The sequence below is a fragment of the Nycticebus coucang genome, chromosome 9, assembly GCF_027406575.1.
Source record: "Nycticebus coucang isolate mNycCou1 chromosome 9, mNycCou1.pri, whole genome shotgun sequence".
Taxonomy (NCBI): Eukaryota; Metazoa; Chordata; class Mammalia; order Primates; family Lorisidae; genus Nycticebus; species Nycticebus coucang.
The window spans coordinates 22,762,739-22,780,600 of NC_069788.1; the positions used below are offsets into that span (position 1 = coordinate 22,762,739).

The window sequence follows — 17,862 nt, forward strand, 5'->3', positions numbered from 1 at the left end:
TTCAATCTCCCCTGTTGATTCCTGCCCCCTTTGCTATGAAATTCAAGAGCTCCCAAGAACAGCCTGGAAACCATTCCATTATATCATACCCCTTGAACATTTATTTCCCCAAACAAAATATCTATGCTGAAATTCAGTCATTTCCCTTCTTTGCCCTTAAACTTCTTCTCCATTCTAGGTCCCTTAAGGAGCCAGCACAAATTTTATTCTACTTGTGGAAACTTTACTGATTATTACATGCCAAGCTAACCTCTCATTCCTACGAACACCTACAATAAGAATGGTACTACTACTACATATACAACAGAATCTGTAAAAGTAGGTAGATGAACTGATAAAAAGAGACATGTACATATGTATATATAATTATCCATATTCTGCCTAGGGTCACACAGCTAGTACAGAATGGAACCAAATCTGAACTGACTCCAAGCCTCTACTCTACATCAGTTCTTCCCATCCTTTCTCATGTCACTGAGCACATATAAAATGATATATATCAAGTGTTGCAGGATGAATGGAGGAAGCTGTTCACAGTTGAAGACAACAGTTTTGAGTACCTCAGGCCCAGCCTAGCTTCCAAGAGGGCTTATGGGATCATTTTTGGAGTACATAAGAAATTCATTAGCAGTACCCTAACTCTGTTATACATACTCACTTAGTAATTTACTAGTACCTGACATATAGTAGGGGCTCACATACATGTGTGAGTTATTGACGAAGAACAACACCTTATGCTCAAATTGCCAACAGAAGCAAAATAGAACAAATAAGAGCTGAAGAATTTCAATGCCTATACTTTGGTAAGCAAGTAAACAATTTAGATTTCTATAAGTGTACTATGGTATGAATGTCTGTCCCCTCCAAAAATCATGTTGAAATTTAATCCCCAATGTAGCAGTATTGAGAGTTGGGGCCTTTAAGAGGCAATTGGATCATGAGGGCAAAGCCTTCAAGAATGGATTAATCAATTCGTGGATTAACAGGTTATCATGGGAGGGGAACTGGTAACTTAATAAAATGAGAAAGAGAGACCTGCACTAGTGTGTGGCACCTTTAACCCCCTTGCCAGGTGGCAGCCGGTACTGCTGCAGGGCTTTTCAGAGAGTCCCTACCAGCAAAAAGGCCCTCGCTAGACACAGCCCCTCAAGCTGGAACTTCTTAGTCTCTGTAATTGTAAAAAAATAAATTTATTTTCTTTATAAATTACCCAACCTCAAATATTCTGTCATAAACAGCATAAACAATAGAAAATGGACTGAGACAGGGTAATATCTAGAACAGTGGTTCTCAATCCGCAGTGTGCCTCAGTTTCATCTGGAAGCCTTGTTAAAACACAAACTGCAGGCCCTACCCCCAGAACTTGATTCGGAGAATCTGCATTTCTAACAAATTCCCAAATGATGCTGATGCTGAGATCCACTGGTCTGTGGAAAAAAGTTCCAACAATAAACATGTTTTACGTACTCACACCCCATCAAATAGTCAATTCTTTGGTAGCCAATTTTTAACAACCTAAGTCTGTTCTAAGTCATGATGAAAGTTGGATTCTGGGAGGAAACACAAACTTTTTAAACAGTACTAAACGTTCCTTGATCTAATCCAATTATAACAACACATAGCAGACCTTAAGCACGCTATCATCAGGAACAGAAATTCCAGCTATATAAAATGTACATGATATATGTTGTGCTTAATATTCAATAAATCCAGGTAAAAGCAATTCAGAACAACAACATTATAAGCAAGCTGATGGAGAGAACACATTGCTTTGAATTTATTACACGAATTATCCAGTTCAATCGAATTCTTAACAAAACTAGTAGCTGAAGTGATTGAATATCCAACTACCAAGTAAAAGAATACTTTAGCAGTATATTTTTTCATGCTTTAAATTGAGGTTTGAGAAAGTTTATCTCCTGCGAACCAGGTGAGGCTTTTCTCAAGGTAGACTGGCATGTAAATTAGAATTAAGAAAATGTGTGTAAAACTTTACTATCATTAATTAAATACATTTTATTTACATAGAGCATAGAGGCATTTATTTTAGGAATTAGGAAATTATTTAAGAAATAAGACATTCAAAACTTTGAATACTTCTTGTAGAGTCATTCACAAACCCAAAGAATCCTATTTGACAACCTATGTGTAATTTTCAAATGCCTCGACCCTCCACTGTCAAGGGTTAACGGAAAGGGCTTCATTTTTAAAATTTTAATATATCATAAATATTCATACTCAACAATTAAATCTAAGAATAAAAACCCTACATTATGAAACCAGTATTTTGGGAGTGAAACATACTGCATAAAATAATTGGTTTGCTACAAGATCATAACAAAAAAAATGTTTTCTTGGAAATGGTTGATGTTTCAATACTAAAATCCGTTATCCTCAAGTATAATATGCATCTAAATAAAATGGCATTCAAATATCTTGAGAAGGTAAAAATCCAAGGAGAAGTCTGGAAATAGATTTCTAAATGACAACCACCAAAACCATAACAATCCCCAAACCAGCTAAACAAAGCAGCCTCCATGAATGAATAATAAATAATGGAAGAATTATAAAAGAAAAGCAAATAAAACAATGTTTCTCTCATTCCTGATTCACTGTTTTCTTGTTCTCTGCTCTCTTTCTGCTAATCCATGTCATTCACTTCCTTCAAATACTAATTTAAGATTGATTTTCTCTAACATGATTCATCCTAATAATTTTCTTACTCCACATTACCTAAGCAGTACTTTCCATTCCCAGCTTGTTCTGTAATTGTTTTATCATGTTTTGTTACTTCCTCTCACTTTAACCTATCACCAAGTCAATTAAAATATTCAAGCAAGGAGGTTTTTAAAAAAAAATCAGTGTTTATAGAAATAAAAAAAATATCAACATTGGCTTATAGGATCAGAAATTCATATCTAGAGAAGCCAAATTAATTTGAACCAAGTGGAAACCTTATTTATATAATTTTCCTTTTCCAGCATACCTTCACAACATCCCAGATTCACAATTAAAAATTTAGTAAATATTTAAAGTTGTGAAATCATGTATGTTTAAATTACAGTTACCAATTGACCCTACATAGCTGACCTGATCCCAGTAGGCAGCCACCTACTTGTCAAGTCCAGTTCCTACTGAACTATTAAGCCCTTTAATCTTTGGTAATTAAATAACAACAAAAGCAAAACAAAACGAAAAACTTTGTAATTCTAGACTCTTCTCTTGCCACAATTACACTGATACACTTCAAGTTCTTTACCACCTGTAGGACGGGCTGCACGTTTAGGTCCTTTGAAATGCTGCCCCTTCACATGGAATTTCCTTCTTCTCTGGCTATGTATTTATAAATTTCTGTTTTTTCCAGGAGACAGTAAAGCCTCCTAAATAAGGGCTCTATCATTTATTGCAGTACCTTCAGAATAGCACCTCTCCTCAATGAACACTCAGTGAGAACCTGCCGAATGACCTATACCAAACAGATGAAATACGCAGACCTGTACATCTGTACATACACACACATGCGTGTTTCTCCACACTTTTCATAGAGACACTGTATTAAATACTGGCATAGTTATATAGTCTTCCAATCCATATTTTGTTTTAGAAAAATACATGAAAGATAAACAAATTTGGCTAGCAATTATAATTATTTAATATTCTATACCTTGTTAGATATATAGTTTTATTTAAAAAGAACCAAAACTGATTAAGATATTTTCTCACATTGAAAGCCAATTTTTAAAGATTTGGTAGAATTTGCCACATATTCAGCCACATATAGATAAATAAATATCTATGAAAATTTCTATGATGAGCTCAGCGCCCGTAGCACAGTGGTTACAGCGCTAGCCACATGCACGGAAGCTGGTGGGTTCAAGCCTGGCCTGGGCCAGCTAAACAACAACGACAACTGCAACAAGAAAATAGCAGGTGCCTGTAGGCCGAGTTACTTGGGAGGCTAAGGCAAGAGGATCACTTAAGCCCAAGAGTTTGAGGTTGCTGTGAGCTATGACACCACTGCACTCTACCGAGGATGACATAGTGAGACTCTGTCTCAAAAATAAAACAAAAAAAAATTTTCTATGATGATTTATTTCTAAGGAAATAATATGGCAATGTCCCTGTATTCGTTTATTCAATAAATAAACTCCTACTTTAAGTCAGGTGCCGTTCTGGGTGTCTGAACATGCAGGAGTGAACAAAAAAGACAAGATAACTGCTTTTATATAGTTTATGTTGTAGTTGTAGAATATAGTTAACGAACCCAGCCCCGGCAAAAAAAAAAAAAAAAAAGAATATAGTTAACGAATAAACAAACAACAAATATAAGTGTTTAGTGTTTAGTGTAGTGTTTAGTGCCCCAAACTCTAAGAGCATAATCTGGTATCGAGTAACCAGGTGCTATGAAAAGTGGTATGTCTGTGTATTATTATCATTTACTGCAGTATATATGCTAGTCTGAAAATAAAATTTTAAAAAATAGAAAAGTAACTAATCCAAACTAACAACTCCAAATAAGCACTTTATCAACAGCTGATTACTTTTTACATCTATAAGGGGATTGACTTAACACATCAAATTTGTCAATAAAAAATAACTAACTGTAGGGGCGGTGCCTGTGGCTCAGAGGAGTAGGGCGCCAGCCCCATATGTCAGAGGTGGCAGGTTCAAGCCCAGCCCTGGCCAAAAACTGCAAAAATAAATAAATAAATAACTGTGGCCATTAGAACCACAATCAGATTATTACTACTTATAAATGTTTACAGCAGAAAACAGAAATTTTGTATGCTATAATACAAAAAAACTTCTTAATCTTAATAGAAGGTATCCAGAGACAGCTTACTTTCACTAGATGACAATTACAAGTAATAACACATACAGTTATAGATTATTTTAGGATACAGACAACAAATTCCCTTCCAACATTAAGTATACTGTTAGATTAATAAGTATTTCAAAAATGCCTGCAACAAGCACAAGCCAAGGAAGACAGGAGGGGAAGACTGATACTGATTAGGCCATCAATTCAAGAGCAGGAGTTGAGGTAAAGAAGGACTTGGTTCTAGGTATCTATGGAAGGTAGCTGTATCGTGGAGTTACAGCTAGAAAGTTCTGGAGATACTATATCCTTCTCTGTTGCCATGTGAGGACTATGCAAGAAGGCCCTCTACAAGCCAAGGAGACAATCCTCAGGAGAAATGAAATCTGCCAACACCTTAACCTTGAACTTCTGGCCTCCAGAAATGTGAGGAAATAAATTTCTGTTGTTAAGCTAACCAGTCTGGCATTTTGTTTGTTATGACAACCCTAGCAAAATAATATAAGACATAATAAAATGTTTAAAATTTTTATTATGGATAAAATAATAAATTTATTATTTATTATTAAATAATAAATAGGATGGGTGGAGGGAGGGTAATTGGTGGACCACACTTATGGTGCATCTTACAAGGGTACATGTGAAATTTACTACGTGTAGAATATAAACGTCTTAACACAATAACTAAGAAAGTGCCGTGAAGGCTACGTTAACCAGTTTGATGAAAATATTTCAAATTGTATATAAAACCAACACATTGTATCCCATGATTGCATAAATGTGCACAGCTACGATTTAATGAAAAAATAAAAATTAAAAATAAATTTGGTAAATATTTTTTGTTCTAATTGACCTTCTTTTTAGAAGAAAATACATTAAGAAATAAGCAATAAAAAATTTACTTTATACCCCTTGTGCCATGGCATAGAAGGGGCAAGAAACTATATTTTCTTTTTTTTTTTTAATAAACTATATTTTCAAATAAAACGTTTTCAGCTAACACTGTTTTTAAAAAATAAGTAGTGAATTGGGAAATCTGAATAATAATAGGTTAATAATAATAATAATAGATTAATCTTTCTTTAATCTATGAAAGATTCTGCATAATAGCAATATTTATCCCCTAGTCCTGGAACATCACTATGCGTATACGTATGTCTATGTACATATGCAAATACAAATTTCCTACAGAAATGTAACTCCAAAAGCAATTTCTGTCTTTCCAGTATACCTACAAATGTCTTTTGCGATTGTTTCTTTAGTACATTGGAGATTAATACTTGAGTTTTTTCCTAAACAGTAAACACATTTATCTTTTAGAATTTTCACCTACATTTCAGAGATCACATTCAAAAAACAACACTTTTAGTTTTCAGACCAACTTAAAATGTTAGTTATCACTCTGATTTTTCAACATTACCTTGTCTGGATCCATCTTTCCTCTGATAAATTCTTGCTTCCAGAACTGCAAGGCCTGTTCCAATGTCAAACCAATGCCCTTCAGGTAAAGGCCATACTGCATTCGGCCTCCATGACGAAGATGGTGATTTTCCCGCAAGGCTTTATGTAACTGACGCATGCAGGGTGGGAAGGATTTGGTAGAAAGCTGCAAGAAATAACAGTGTTTAGTTATGTGGAAGACGTAGCAGATCTTCCAATTTGTTGTGGTTACAAATTCACTCTAATTGGAATAAAAACAAAAACCACAAGAAAATATTACCATACTATTGTGATTACAGTACAAGCTTTTTCTTAATAATATTTTTATATTTATTACATGTTAATATGCTAATATTTTGAATACTTTGGGTTAAATAAGATATTTAGGTTTATTTTCACTTGTTTCTTTAAAGCAATTTTTTGATTAAACTATTTCTTTGAACATAACTGTAGACTCACATCCAGTTATAAAAACAAATACAAAGAGATATTATTTCTCCCAAAGATAAAATCTTGCAAAACTATACTACATTATCACAAAAAGGTTATTGACACTGACACAATCCACTGGTCTTATTTGAATATCCTCAGTTTACACTCATATACTAACTTCCTGTGTGTTTAAGTTTACACGATTTTATAGTCAAGATGCAGAACAGTTCCATCAGCACAAAGATTCCTTATGCTTCCCTTTTAAAATGCCCCCTACCTACCTTCTGCACCCCACCCTCCCGTGGTTGCCTAACCACTGGCTATCACTAATCTGCTTCTCATCTCTATAATGTGGACATTTCAAGAGTATTATATAATAGAATCATATAGTATATAATAATGCTTTTTGACTGGCTTTTTTTGGTCGGCATACTTCCTTATCTAAGTTTTGAATCTAAGTTTGTCTTTTTTATTAGCAAGCAGTATTGCATAGTATGGAGGTACCACAAATTTTTTAACCATTCACTCACTGAAGAACACCTGGGTTGTTTACAGTTTGGTGCTACTTCAAGTAAGGCTGCTATGAACATTCTTGAAGAGGTATTTATGTGAACGTAAGCTTTCATTTCTCTGACATAATTTCCAAAAGTACAATTGCTTAGTGGCTGATAAAATTCTAAGATAACGCAAATACAAAGGAGAATATAAAAATAAAAGAAATTGTTTTCACAAGAGAAATCAAATAAATCTGTTAAAGAAATCAATAGTTGAAAGGAAAACAGTGAAGGTCTTTCCCTTAGTCTCAAAAGTGAAATATCGTTGCCCACTTTTAATTCAAACTTTTTTACTTATGGTCTCAAATGTATTCTCTCAGCACTTCCTCAAATCTCCTCCTCCTACGATTTAAATTCTCACGGCCTCACATATTCCTTGGCAAATTCACTTTGTCTATAAGAAAAAGCATTTCGTACTTTGTTCAACTTTGCGGCTCCCTCTAGTGACCATCCAGTTTCGGTTCTAAAACTTTCCATTCCCAACCTAGTTCATTGAGATTTATATCCCCACCCTTGGTAAGACTACCTGGAAAGCCATCCACCTCATCTTCACCTGACCATTTTCATTCCTTCATACTGTCACCTGATTATTTTTTTCTTAAATATGGTTCTAATACAAACAAATCAATGAATATTTGACATCCTTACTTAATAGTTCCCTCATTAAGTACTTTTGAATTATACATAACAACAAATATTTATTAGATGTTTTGGAAAACAAGAAAATGAATAAGGCATAATTTGTTCCATTAATATAGTTAAATAAAGGAAAAATACACAGCAATCATTATATTCACTATTATGTTAAGTTAAACTCATGTAATAAATGATTACCATGCAGGCAACAAGGGCATAAACATGTGGTGCAATGGACGCACTGTGCCAGGGAGTGGGGTATACCCCAGTCACACCACACCAGTATGACTCCTCTGCCCACTCAGCTGGGTTATTCACTATCCCACGAACACAGAGTCACATTTTGTACCTTCTCGTTTTTCTCACTTTGCTGGCCCCTCTCACCCCCATGCCATTTACCCAAAGTTGAGCAATTCTTCAAGACCCAATTCAACTTCAACTTTCTTTAGCACATTCCTTGGTTAGTTTCCACTCATTCAATCACCAAATATTTATTGAATATTTACTATGTGTATAGTTCTGGTGAACCGTAAGTGAACAAAGGAGTCAAAAACCCTGTCTTTAAAGCGCTTACAAGGGAGAAAATACACAATGAACACAGACAAAAAAAAAACCTGTAACCCCAGCACTTGGGAGGCTGAGGCAAAAGGATCGCTTGAGCCAAGAGCTTAAGGTTCCTGTGAGCTATGACGCCACAGCACTCTACCAAGAGCAACAAAGTGTGACTCTGTCTCCAAAAAAAAAAAAAAAATTAAAACACTGGGTGGAAATATAGAGGAATGGAATCAAACATAATGAGTGAAGAGGTACTTTAATTTGGGTGGTCAGTGAAACCACTCTGAGAAGACAGCATTTTAGCTAAGAAATAAATCTTAAGTCGGATTCCAGGTAAATGAAGATCCAAGAGTACTGGTCATGTACAGAAAATAAAAACAGAGACCCTGGGAAGGAATGAAGTTGGTTTGCTAAGAGGCAGGATGAGGTCCATGTAGCTAGAGCACAGTGAGTGAGCCAAATGGAGCAGAAGACACACTGAAAAGATGAGGACATACGGCTTTACAGGCCACAAAATGAGTTTGGGTTTTTCTCTAAATATGATGGAAACCCACTAGAAGTTTTGACCAGAAGACTATTACGATCTGATACATTTAAGAACTCTGTTATGTCGTGAAAATACTACTATGAAAGCAGGAAGAAAACTCAAGAGGCCCTGGCCGTAGTCCAAATACTAGAAATAAAAAAGATGGGGTATAGGGCTGGCCATAATGAGATAGAAAAGTGATTGTTGGAATTCTAAGGCCAGGATAAAGAATGAATTACCAATATGGATCTTGCAGAGGCCAAGAATAGTAACAGGGGTACTGTCAGTGCAAAAGACCATTAAGTAGGTGCTAAAATCATCAAAGAATAAGGATGGGGGTGGGGGGTAGCAGCAGGAAGCAAGGTATCAGGCCATTCACACTATAACGTGGTCACAGGGCTTTTAAGGAGCCAGTGCTCTAACAGTTTGCAAGTGGTAATGTGAAAAGAAGATACTTACCCAAATCTACATAGAATGTGGGAGGGAAGCAGCCTTTCCTTGGAGAGGACCACAGGAAAAAATACTGTGGAAGGAGCCAATTTCACTTAGAAGAAAAATCTAAAGTAAACATTTGGAGAAGAGATGCAACAACTATCGAGGGATATGCAAATGGCATGCTGTTGTGGAGATCAGGCATTACAGATACAGAATTAGGGAACAGACCAAATAAAAAGGACATCTCCTCACTTCGCCCAGGGTCTCAGGCACAGGCCCACACTAGGATCATCACTGTAACACTGAACGCAATTCAGCATTACACTGTCCATCTATCATTCACCATGCTGTCTATCTCCCCTAAGTAAGACCCATGAAGGCTGGGATACTTTCTGCTTTCTCTTCCTCTGTATTCACAGCACAGCAGTTGGTACATAATTGATAGGCTCAATATATATTTACTAAATGAAGTAATGATTATATTTCTATATAGTCCCACCGTATCCAACCATGTTCACATTAGCTTGTGTATGGGAAAATATCTAGCTAGAACCAGTAATAGAATTAGCCTCTAATTATTTGCATAATATAAACACAAACTGGGCGTAGAAATTCTATAAATTCAAGTACAGCACAGTATACTACTCTTCCATTCTGTTATGAAACCGCAAAGAAAAATTATACTGAAATGAGCTGTTAATCTAGTGGCAACCCAAATATGGTAGCCTATTCATATTATGAGACAAACGACATCTCCCCTAAGTTCATGTGTTTTAAGTCCTCACCCTCAATACCTCAAGACGGAGATGGGGCCTTAAAAAGGTAATAAAGGATAAAGGAGGCCACAAGTGTGGAGCCCGAGTCCAACGCGACCAGTGACCTACAAAGAAGAGGGAGAGACAGCGGGGATGTGTACACAAGCCCTGGAAAAATCACATGAGGACAGACCCAGAAGATAGCCTTTTGTAAGACAAGAAATATTGCCCCAGAAGAAATTAAACCTGCCATCATGTTGATCTTGGATTTCTGGCCTAGACTGGGAGAAAATAAATTTCTTTTGATCAGAACACCAGTCCGTGATAGTTTAATGTGGCAGCCCTAAAAAACTAATACCCTTAGTATTTTCATTTCCTCCTTTGCTAAATGTATGTGGTATTTAAATATAAACACATGGACTCCATTTAGCTATCATTACTAAATTAAAAGAATTTCCTTCTGGAATAATTGATTAAACTCTGCTATTATCAAAGTACAGATAATTTCCTGCTTAAGTTCGATTTTCCTATGATTCAAAAAAATCATATGTATAGGACACAGGATTTTTTCTCTTTATTTAAGATTATTAAATTTAAATCTAATTATTAAACGTTAGATTACAATGTTTGCATTTGTTAGGTAAAGCCCCTGTTGCAGCCGTGTCCTGCACTCACGTGTGCCGTACCCCTCACACTATGCCCGTTAGGTGGGAGCACACCAATCCCCTCCCCCTCCCACCTAGCTTGAATTGAATTGAGTTTTTCTCTTGTGTGAGTGTGTATTAGTTCGTCTACTGGCTATTAGTATTCAGTACATTGGATACTTGCTTTTCCAATTTTGTGATACTTTACTAAGAAGAATGTGTTTTTTTAGGACATAGGATTTTTTTTTTTTTTTTAATGAACAGGAAGCAATGAACATTCTCTCCCATCTCCTCACCCCAAAATCTGGTTGAAGAAAATTTGTGTTTAATCCATCGATAAAATTACAAGTTTAAAAAGATGTGATGCTTACCGAATCAATCTGATCTAAAGAAATCTTTCCAACATTTCTCTGTATACTGTAATCTTGGCCAGTATAGGAATGACTATTAAAAAAAAGAAAAAAGGGAATAAATCATTAACATGGGATTTGTAAAATACTTTTAATTGCTTCAAAGAAATTATTTTTCTGAAAATAATTTAGGTCAGAATAAAAAATCATTTTATATATAAACCTTAGCAGCGTTTCAAGTGTATAACTTACTCTAAAATAAAACAAAAACATACTGACAGTTTGGATCTCCTGATTACTAGTCTAGGGCATCTCCATTTCATAAAAGCATAATCCAAATTGTTGTCATAGTTCAAACCTCTACTATTAATTCTTTTATTAACAACATGACGACATAGCAAAAAAGAAACTGGAACTTAAATCAGGACTATCACTTAGTAGTAGTAGGTCACTGAGCAAGTTACTTGAACTCTATATTTCAGGCTCCTCATCTGTCAAACGGAGATAAAACACGGGCTCTGCAGTGTTGATGGGAGGTCTGAATTGAAATAATTTTTGTTACATACAGTAATCACTGTTTATTAAAATAAATAATATCCAAATAGTACTTTACAGCGTACAGAGTCTTTGTCTATAGCCTCCAGTTAGATCCTCAAAACCCTTCTGAGAGTGCATTTTAATTTTACATTCGACAAATGAGAAAACGGAGGCTCAGAGCAGTTAAAAACTTGTCAGGGTCAGAAAGCAGCAAGTCAGCAGTGCTTGGGAACCGAACCTTTCAACTCCTAATTCTTTGTTTCCTCATTATACTGTCCCATCCACATCCCTATGATAAACTTTGCTGTATTGTTATTTACAAATTAGAAAACACAACTTGGTATATACTACCTAAAGGCATCCACCTCTGCAATCTTCATCTCCTTGATGCAAAATACTATCCCCGCCAACTCCATAAACACAGATTCAGGTGTGACACAGCAAAACAAACAAAATCAAAATGCGCCATCTATGCTGGATTACACAGAAGACCATAATCAAACCAAGACTTATACAGACACCACAATTAAAGGGAAATCCTGGTGTGGAGTATCATTATTATCATGAAGAATTGCAGACTTTCTACTTTCCACCTGCTCAGTACAGATTCTTCCTGCTGAGCCCACATGCATTCAAGATGCCCTACAGAGGGGTGACATTCCCATAGCCAGCAATGGGTACAGATTATGAAGCAAAACAACAGTACTGTCCCAGGATGCAGCAGCTGCTGGCCAGAAACTGTGAGATATAAATACACATTTATACACATTTCCCCACCCCTAGTCCTCAATCCAGTCCTCCAGCCTCTGGCCTGAGGATTACTCTGCAAGGCAAATGAGCAGGAGGATGCTGAGGGAGACCAGAAGATGCCACCCCATGATACAAAGGACTGCTGAACTGGAGGTAACTTAAAAAGAAGCAGATTCTGAAAAGCTCTGCCTACTCCCTATTTGACTAAAAGCAAGACATACCTAGATTTATAAAGACAAAAAGTATGTATTGTATCCCTTCTACCAGGGAAAACAAATATTGCTCAGTGAAGACAATTTTAGGCCCCTAGTATCTGGAGATGATACCAGAGGAATCGACATGAACAAGCTTTACTGGTTAGCCTTTATCTGCCACTTATTTGCCTTCCCACAAGTTGCTGCCCCTAGAGACTCAAAGTCCTTTTCCTTTGTCTTTTCACTACTCTAAAAATTCACGCTTCTCAGTTGAAGATTCTATTTGCACTGGAATTCAAAGCTACCTCTTGGAGGAACTACTCATTCCCTGGTGTCTTCCATTATGTATGAAATATACATGTGCTATGAATATCTGTCCCTCCAAAACTCATGCTGGAACTCAATCTCCAAGGTGGTAGTATGGGGACTTTTAACAGTGATCACGAGGGCTCTGTCTTCTTCAATGGATTAGTCCATTCATAGATTAATGGATTAATGTGTTATCAAAAGAGGGAACTGGTGGCTTCAGAAGGTGAGGACAAGAAACCTGAGCTGGCACATTAGCACGCTCCGCCTCTTTGCCACCTAAACCCTGCACTGCCTCAGGACTCTTCAAACCATCTCCACCAGCAAAAAGGCTCTCCCCAGACATGTCCCCTCCACCTTGGACTTTCCAGCCTCCATAACTATAAGACAGAAATTCCTTTTCTTTAATATACTACCTATTTTCAAGTATTATAAGCAACAGAAATGAGCTAATACAACATAGTATATTTGAGTATAATGAGTTAATAAACTTCTGTTTGTTATTCTCTTATTAATCCACCTTTCATTACTGGAGTCCATCCCAACTAAGAATGTATAGAGGTTGAAGAAAAAACTTACTATTTTTCCCTACAATCCCATATTCTGAAACATATCTCTTTGCCTCTTGTATTATTTTTCCCTTGAGCAATAAATTTCTAATAATTAATCTATCACTGGATTCTATGCATTCCATTAATTATAGAACTACGGCATTCAAAACTTAGGTAAAGTTAAAACAACAGCTGCCACCTAACTTTAATGTTTTACCTTTGATAGAGCATAACCAGAGAGCTGGTTGAGTGGAATTTTTTCCCAAGAATAAACACATACTTCACTTTCCAGTACGATAGAGCAAAGAGGCAGTAAAGATCAATGAGATTAGCACTGGCTAGGAGGCTGAAGACCTCTTCTGGTTTTTTGTTTTTCAAATCACTAGTTCTGCAAACTGGGGCAAGTCACTTAACCTCCCTGATTTGCACCATCCTCATTTGTAAAATGGCACTAATAATGTCAGGTCTGCCTAATTAACAGAAATGCTGGGGAAATCAAATGAAATAATTTGTTCAAAGTGCTAATTAAAATCAGTAATGCATATTCCAGTACACAAAGCAACTGCAGTTTGACCAATAAGTACAAAAATAGCAGGACAGTAAGGAAGATGCCTGAGTTAGTAGAAGAGCCTTCACCCAGCTGAGAGGCGCTGGGCCATGTCCTTGACCCTCTAAGGTGGTGATTTCAATGATCTAACAGGATTGTTCAGATCAAACAGATTAACAAATATGAAAGTCTTCTATAAAATATTTAAAGGATGTCTAAACATGATGATAGTTATGGAGTTAAGTGGAGCCAAATGATTACTATGCCACAAGAAAGTTGTTCTCAGCCAAGATTAACGTAGTATTCAAGTACAAAGAAAAGACATATAAAGAGGATACACACCTCTACCTGTACGCCAGTAAAACACTTGTTTCTCAGTATTCCGACAGAATACACAGAAGGGCTAAATTTCAAGGGGGAAAAGTGAAAAAGCAAGAGAATGGTAGCAATGATTAATTTGAAGACTTTATTAGATATAAATACCTATACAGAGACTATAAGGAAACTGAATAGACTTCAAACTTCTAAAAACATTAAAAGGAAGAAGGCCACCAGCCCAGGGCTGGCAAGCACAGAACCCACGGAGCAGGGGTAGAAAAGGGGGAGTATGCTAGAAATGAAGATGTTACCATCAGGATTAGAGGTGGGATTTTCACTCTACTCATCTATGATCAGAGGGGCTTACTTATGTCTTCGTTAGAGAAGTTGATAATTAATAAACATCTCAGCTAATTAATACATATTGGAACTAGTTATGAATAGATATAGCTTGGGGTAGGGGGCAAAGAGGGATTATCAGAAACAACACAAGAAAGGAAGCCTTGAATCCTGCACTCTTTAGGCAACGAAAAACTATGAAAACATTTGAGGCAAAAACTAACATAATCAGGTTTACACTTGAGAAAGAAACCAATGTGGAGAAATAACAAGAAAGCGGAAGAATATTGCAGTCAGCATGATATCCAGGCAAGAGAAAGTCGGAGTCTGGCGTAAAGTACTGACACAGATGGATAAAAAGGTGGTAGATGAATGCAGATTTTCTGGAAAAGAATGGATACACCCGATGAAGGAGGTGGACGAGGCAAGGGTAACACACAAGTTTCTAGCCTGATTGCCAGAATGCTCCCAAGCCTCTATTTCACTTCCACAAGATAAAACCGCTTTAGCTAAATAATAACACTTCGATTCCACAATGAACTTTCATGGAAATTACGGAAATACAAACTTCCTAAGTCATTAGAATGTTTCCAGGCAGATTTTTTTCCCCTCATAATAATGAAACATTGACAGAAGCTCAAGAATCAAGATAGAAGAAAAAGGAACAAATAATGCTGCCATGGGAGAATAAAAATGCTTAAGAACAGTTCACAGTAGCTCATGAAACTGAGCCTTTGGCCTTTCTTGGGAGCGTTAAGGGATGTTTCTAAAAGAGCTTCATGACACAGGAAAAGGGAAGGGACTCTTTACATTCCGAGCTCAGCGCCAACTTTTTACCACACTACTTCCAAATGAATGCAACTGCTACATTAAGAAATTGTCAACAGGAAGGCTATGTTAACCAGTGTGATGAAAATGTGTCAAATGGTCTATAAAGACAGTGTGAATGGTGCCCCATGATCGCATTAATGTACACAGCTATGATTTAATAATAAAAAAAGTAAGAAATTGTCAAACTATATTTTTATTTGCATGATTTAAATAAAAGGTCAATTTTATGAATGAACACTTCTTGGTTATTAATTTTAACAGCAAAACCCATTTTTAATTGGTTCAAGATGTATATACACATATATATACATATATGTATGTGTGTGTGTCAAATCCAGCAGAAAATACTGTTTTCTAGCCATTTAAAATAATCACAGTTTTATTTTGAGAAACACTCACTCTCACCAACATACTTTTTTTAACAAGGGAGACTCACTACGCATAAAAGCTTTTCTACTCCTAACCTTTCATAAAAGAGTAAAGTGAGATATGCCACAAATATCATGTTTTTGATACCGCAGACCAAAAGAACATTTCAGTGGGTCACAAGATTCCCTGGGATGAAGGCAAGATGACAAGCAGTGGGAATGAGGGACTGGGGAGTAAAGTGGAGGAAATAGAGAATGGAGTCAGAAAACAGTTGATCACAAAAACACCAGAAGCCTGTTTTTTTAGTATATTTGCCATTTGTAAATTAATAATTCTGTGTACATTAAAACATTGTGAAGTTTTAACCAGGTTCATAACAACACGTGATTTAAACTGATGATGTTGCAGGGGGTTTTAAGGAAGCATGTGATAGCAACACCAAGGAAATTTCTAAATCGCAGGGTGCAGATGAGGGTCGATTAGACAAAAAGACAAGCAAAGGCCAGAGGGGAGGAGAAGAACTGCAATCAGGTAGGCCCTGAGATGGGTCTAAACAAAGACCGTCAAAACAAACAGACGTTCAGTCCTATTTCCTTTCATAATGACACCGTGCTGTGGCTCTATTTTAATAAAAATTTGAGGCTTCTGTTAAGTTTTTAAAAACCTAGCCATATGGGGCAGCGCCTGTGGCTCAAGGAGTAGGGCGCCAGCCCCATATCCCAGGGGTGGTGGGTTCAAACCTGGCCCCGGCCAAAAACTGCAAAAAAAAAAAAAAAAAAAAAAACTAACCATATGCATGATATTACTTTCCAAGAAAAGAGAATTTAGCAATCGTATATAAAAAACTTTGCTTAGAAGTAATTTCATGATGGTCCGAAATTATCTCATCTACTAGAAGAGAACTAATGACACACAAGATATGTAAAAGTGTGTTTTTAACTGTAGCATTTGTTCAATAAACTTACATACAACTTAATTAAAACTCGGTCACATCTGAAGAACCTCTCCCTCTCATGTTATTTCGTTCATTAAACAGTAAGAGGTAAGCACAGCTAGTTTTCCAATACAGTTTGAAATCACAGGAAACAGTTAATTGTAAGGCTAACAGAGTTACAATAATTTAGAAGCTGGAAGAAGGTAAGACTTTCAAAATATCCAAACACATATTTATGTAACCAAATCTAAATGTGCCTACTTTCAATTCAATTAAATCAGTCCAATATTGGGGGATGACCAAGAGAGGAAGGATAATCAATCACACGCACAGTGAGCCACAGTTTCCCCAAACACCATCACACGAACATTTAACGCACAGAATAACAATGCCGGGGGTATGTAAAAAGATAAACCTGAAATAGATACATCTGCACACATCTGATCTGTGAATTTAAGTGCAAGGCAGCCCCACTTCTGGACTTTGTGGCAACAACAGAAATTCAAATCATGTTCAATGCACCATGAATATCAATAAGAGCACTTACATGCTCCGCAGGGAATTGTTTTTGAGTGTTGAAACTCAGAGTTGAAAACAAAAAGCAGAAATCACGTGAAAGCAGACATGTGGATCTTAAGGCAAGATTAGCTGGTTAAGAAAAAAAAAAATAATCTCTTCATGCTGTGGCACTGATCCTTAGCCGAAGATGGATCATCACACCTCAGCTCCAACAGTGGTATTCATGAGCCCTGCTACAGGTGACAGAAAGCCCACGGGGCATGACTGACAATATGAGAAGACAATGGTCAGCTTTTCCAGGGTGATTACATCCAGGATCTTTTCCACCTTTTCAGATAATCAACATGAAAACTTCAGGGAGTAAACAGGAAGTAGTGGAATAGTTTCAACTAAAGTTTAGTTTAACTGCAGCTCCTCTTCATTTGCACAATTTTTCCAAGTTCATTCTGCCCAAGGCAATCATGGGGTCATAAAAGAACAAGGAAATAAGCAGAAAAGAGTGATTAAGAGGACAGGTTTCA

The 17,862-nt window shown here is 36.5% G+C and overlaps 1 protein-coding gene across 4 annotated transcripts in view; it reads right to left on the bottom strand.

Moving 5' to 3' along the window:
- Positions 1-17,862, bottom strand: part of PRIM2 (DNA primase subunit 2) — a 460,188-nt gene that overhangs the window by 79,824 nt on the left and 362,502 nt on the right. For all 4 annotated transcript variants that reach the window (XM_053600944.1, XM_053600945.1, XM_053600946.1 and 1 more), the window contains 2 exons: positions 11,168-11,240; positions 6,240-6,425 (listed from right to left, as the gene is read on the bottom strand). In XM_053600944.1, coding sequence (XP_053456919.1) covers positions 6,240-6,425; positions 11,168-11,240 — 259 coding nt within the window. The remainder of the gene's footprint in view (positions 1-6,239; positions 6,426-11,167; positions 11,241-17,862) is intronic.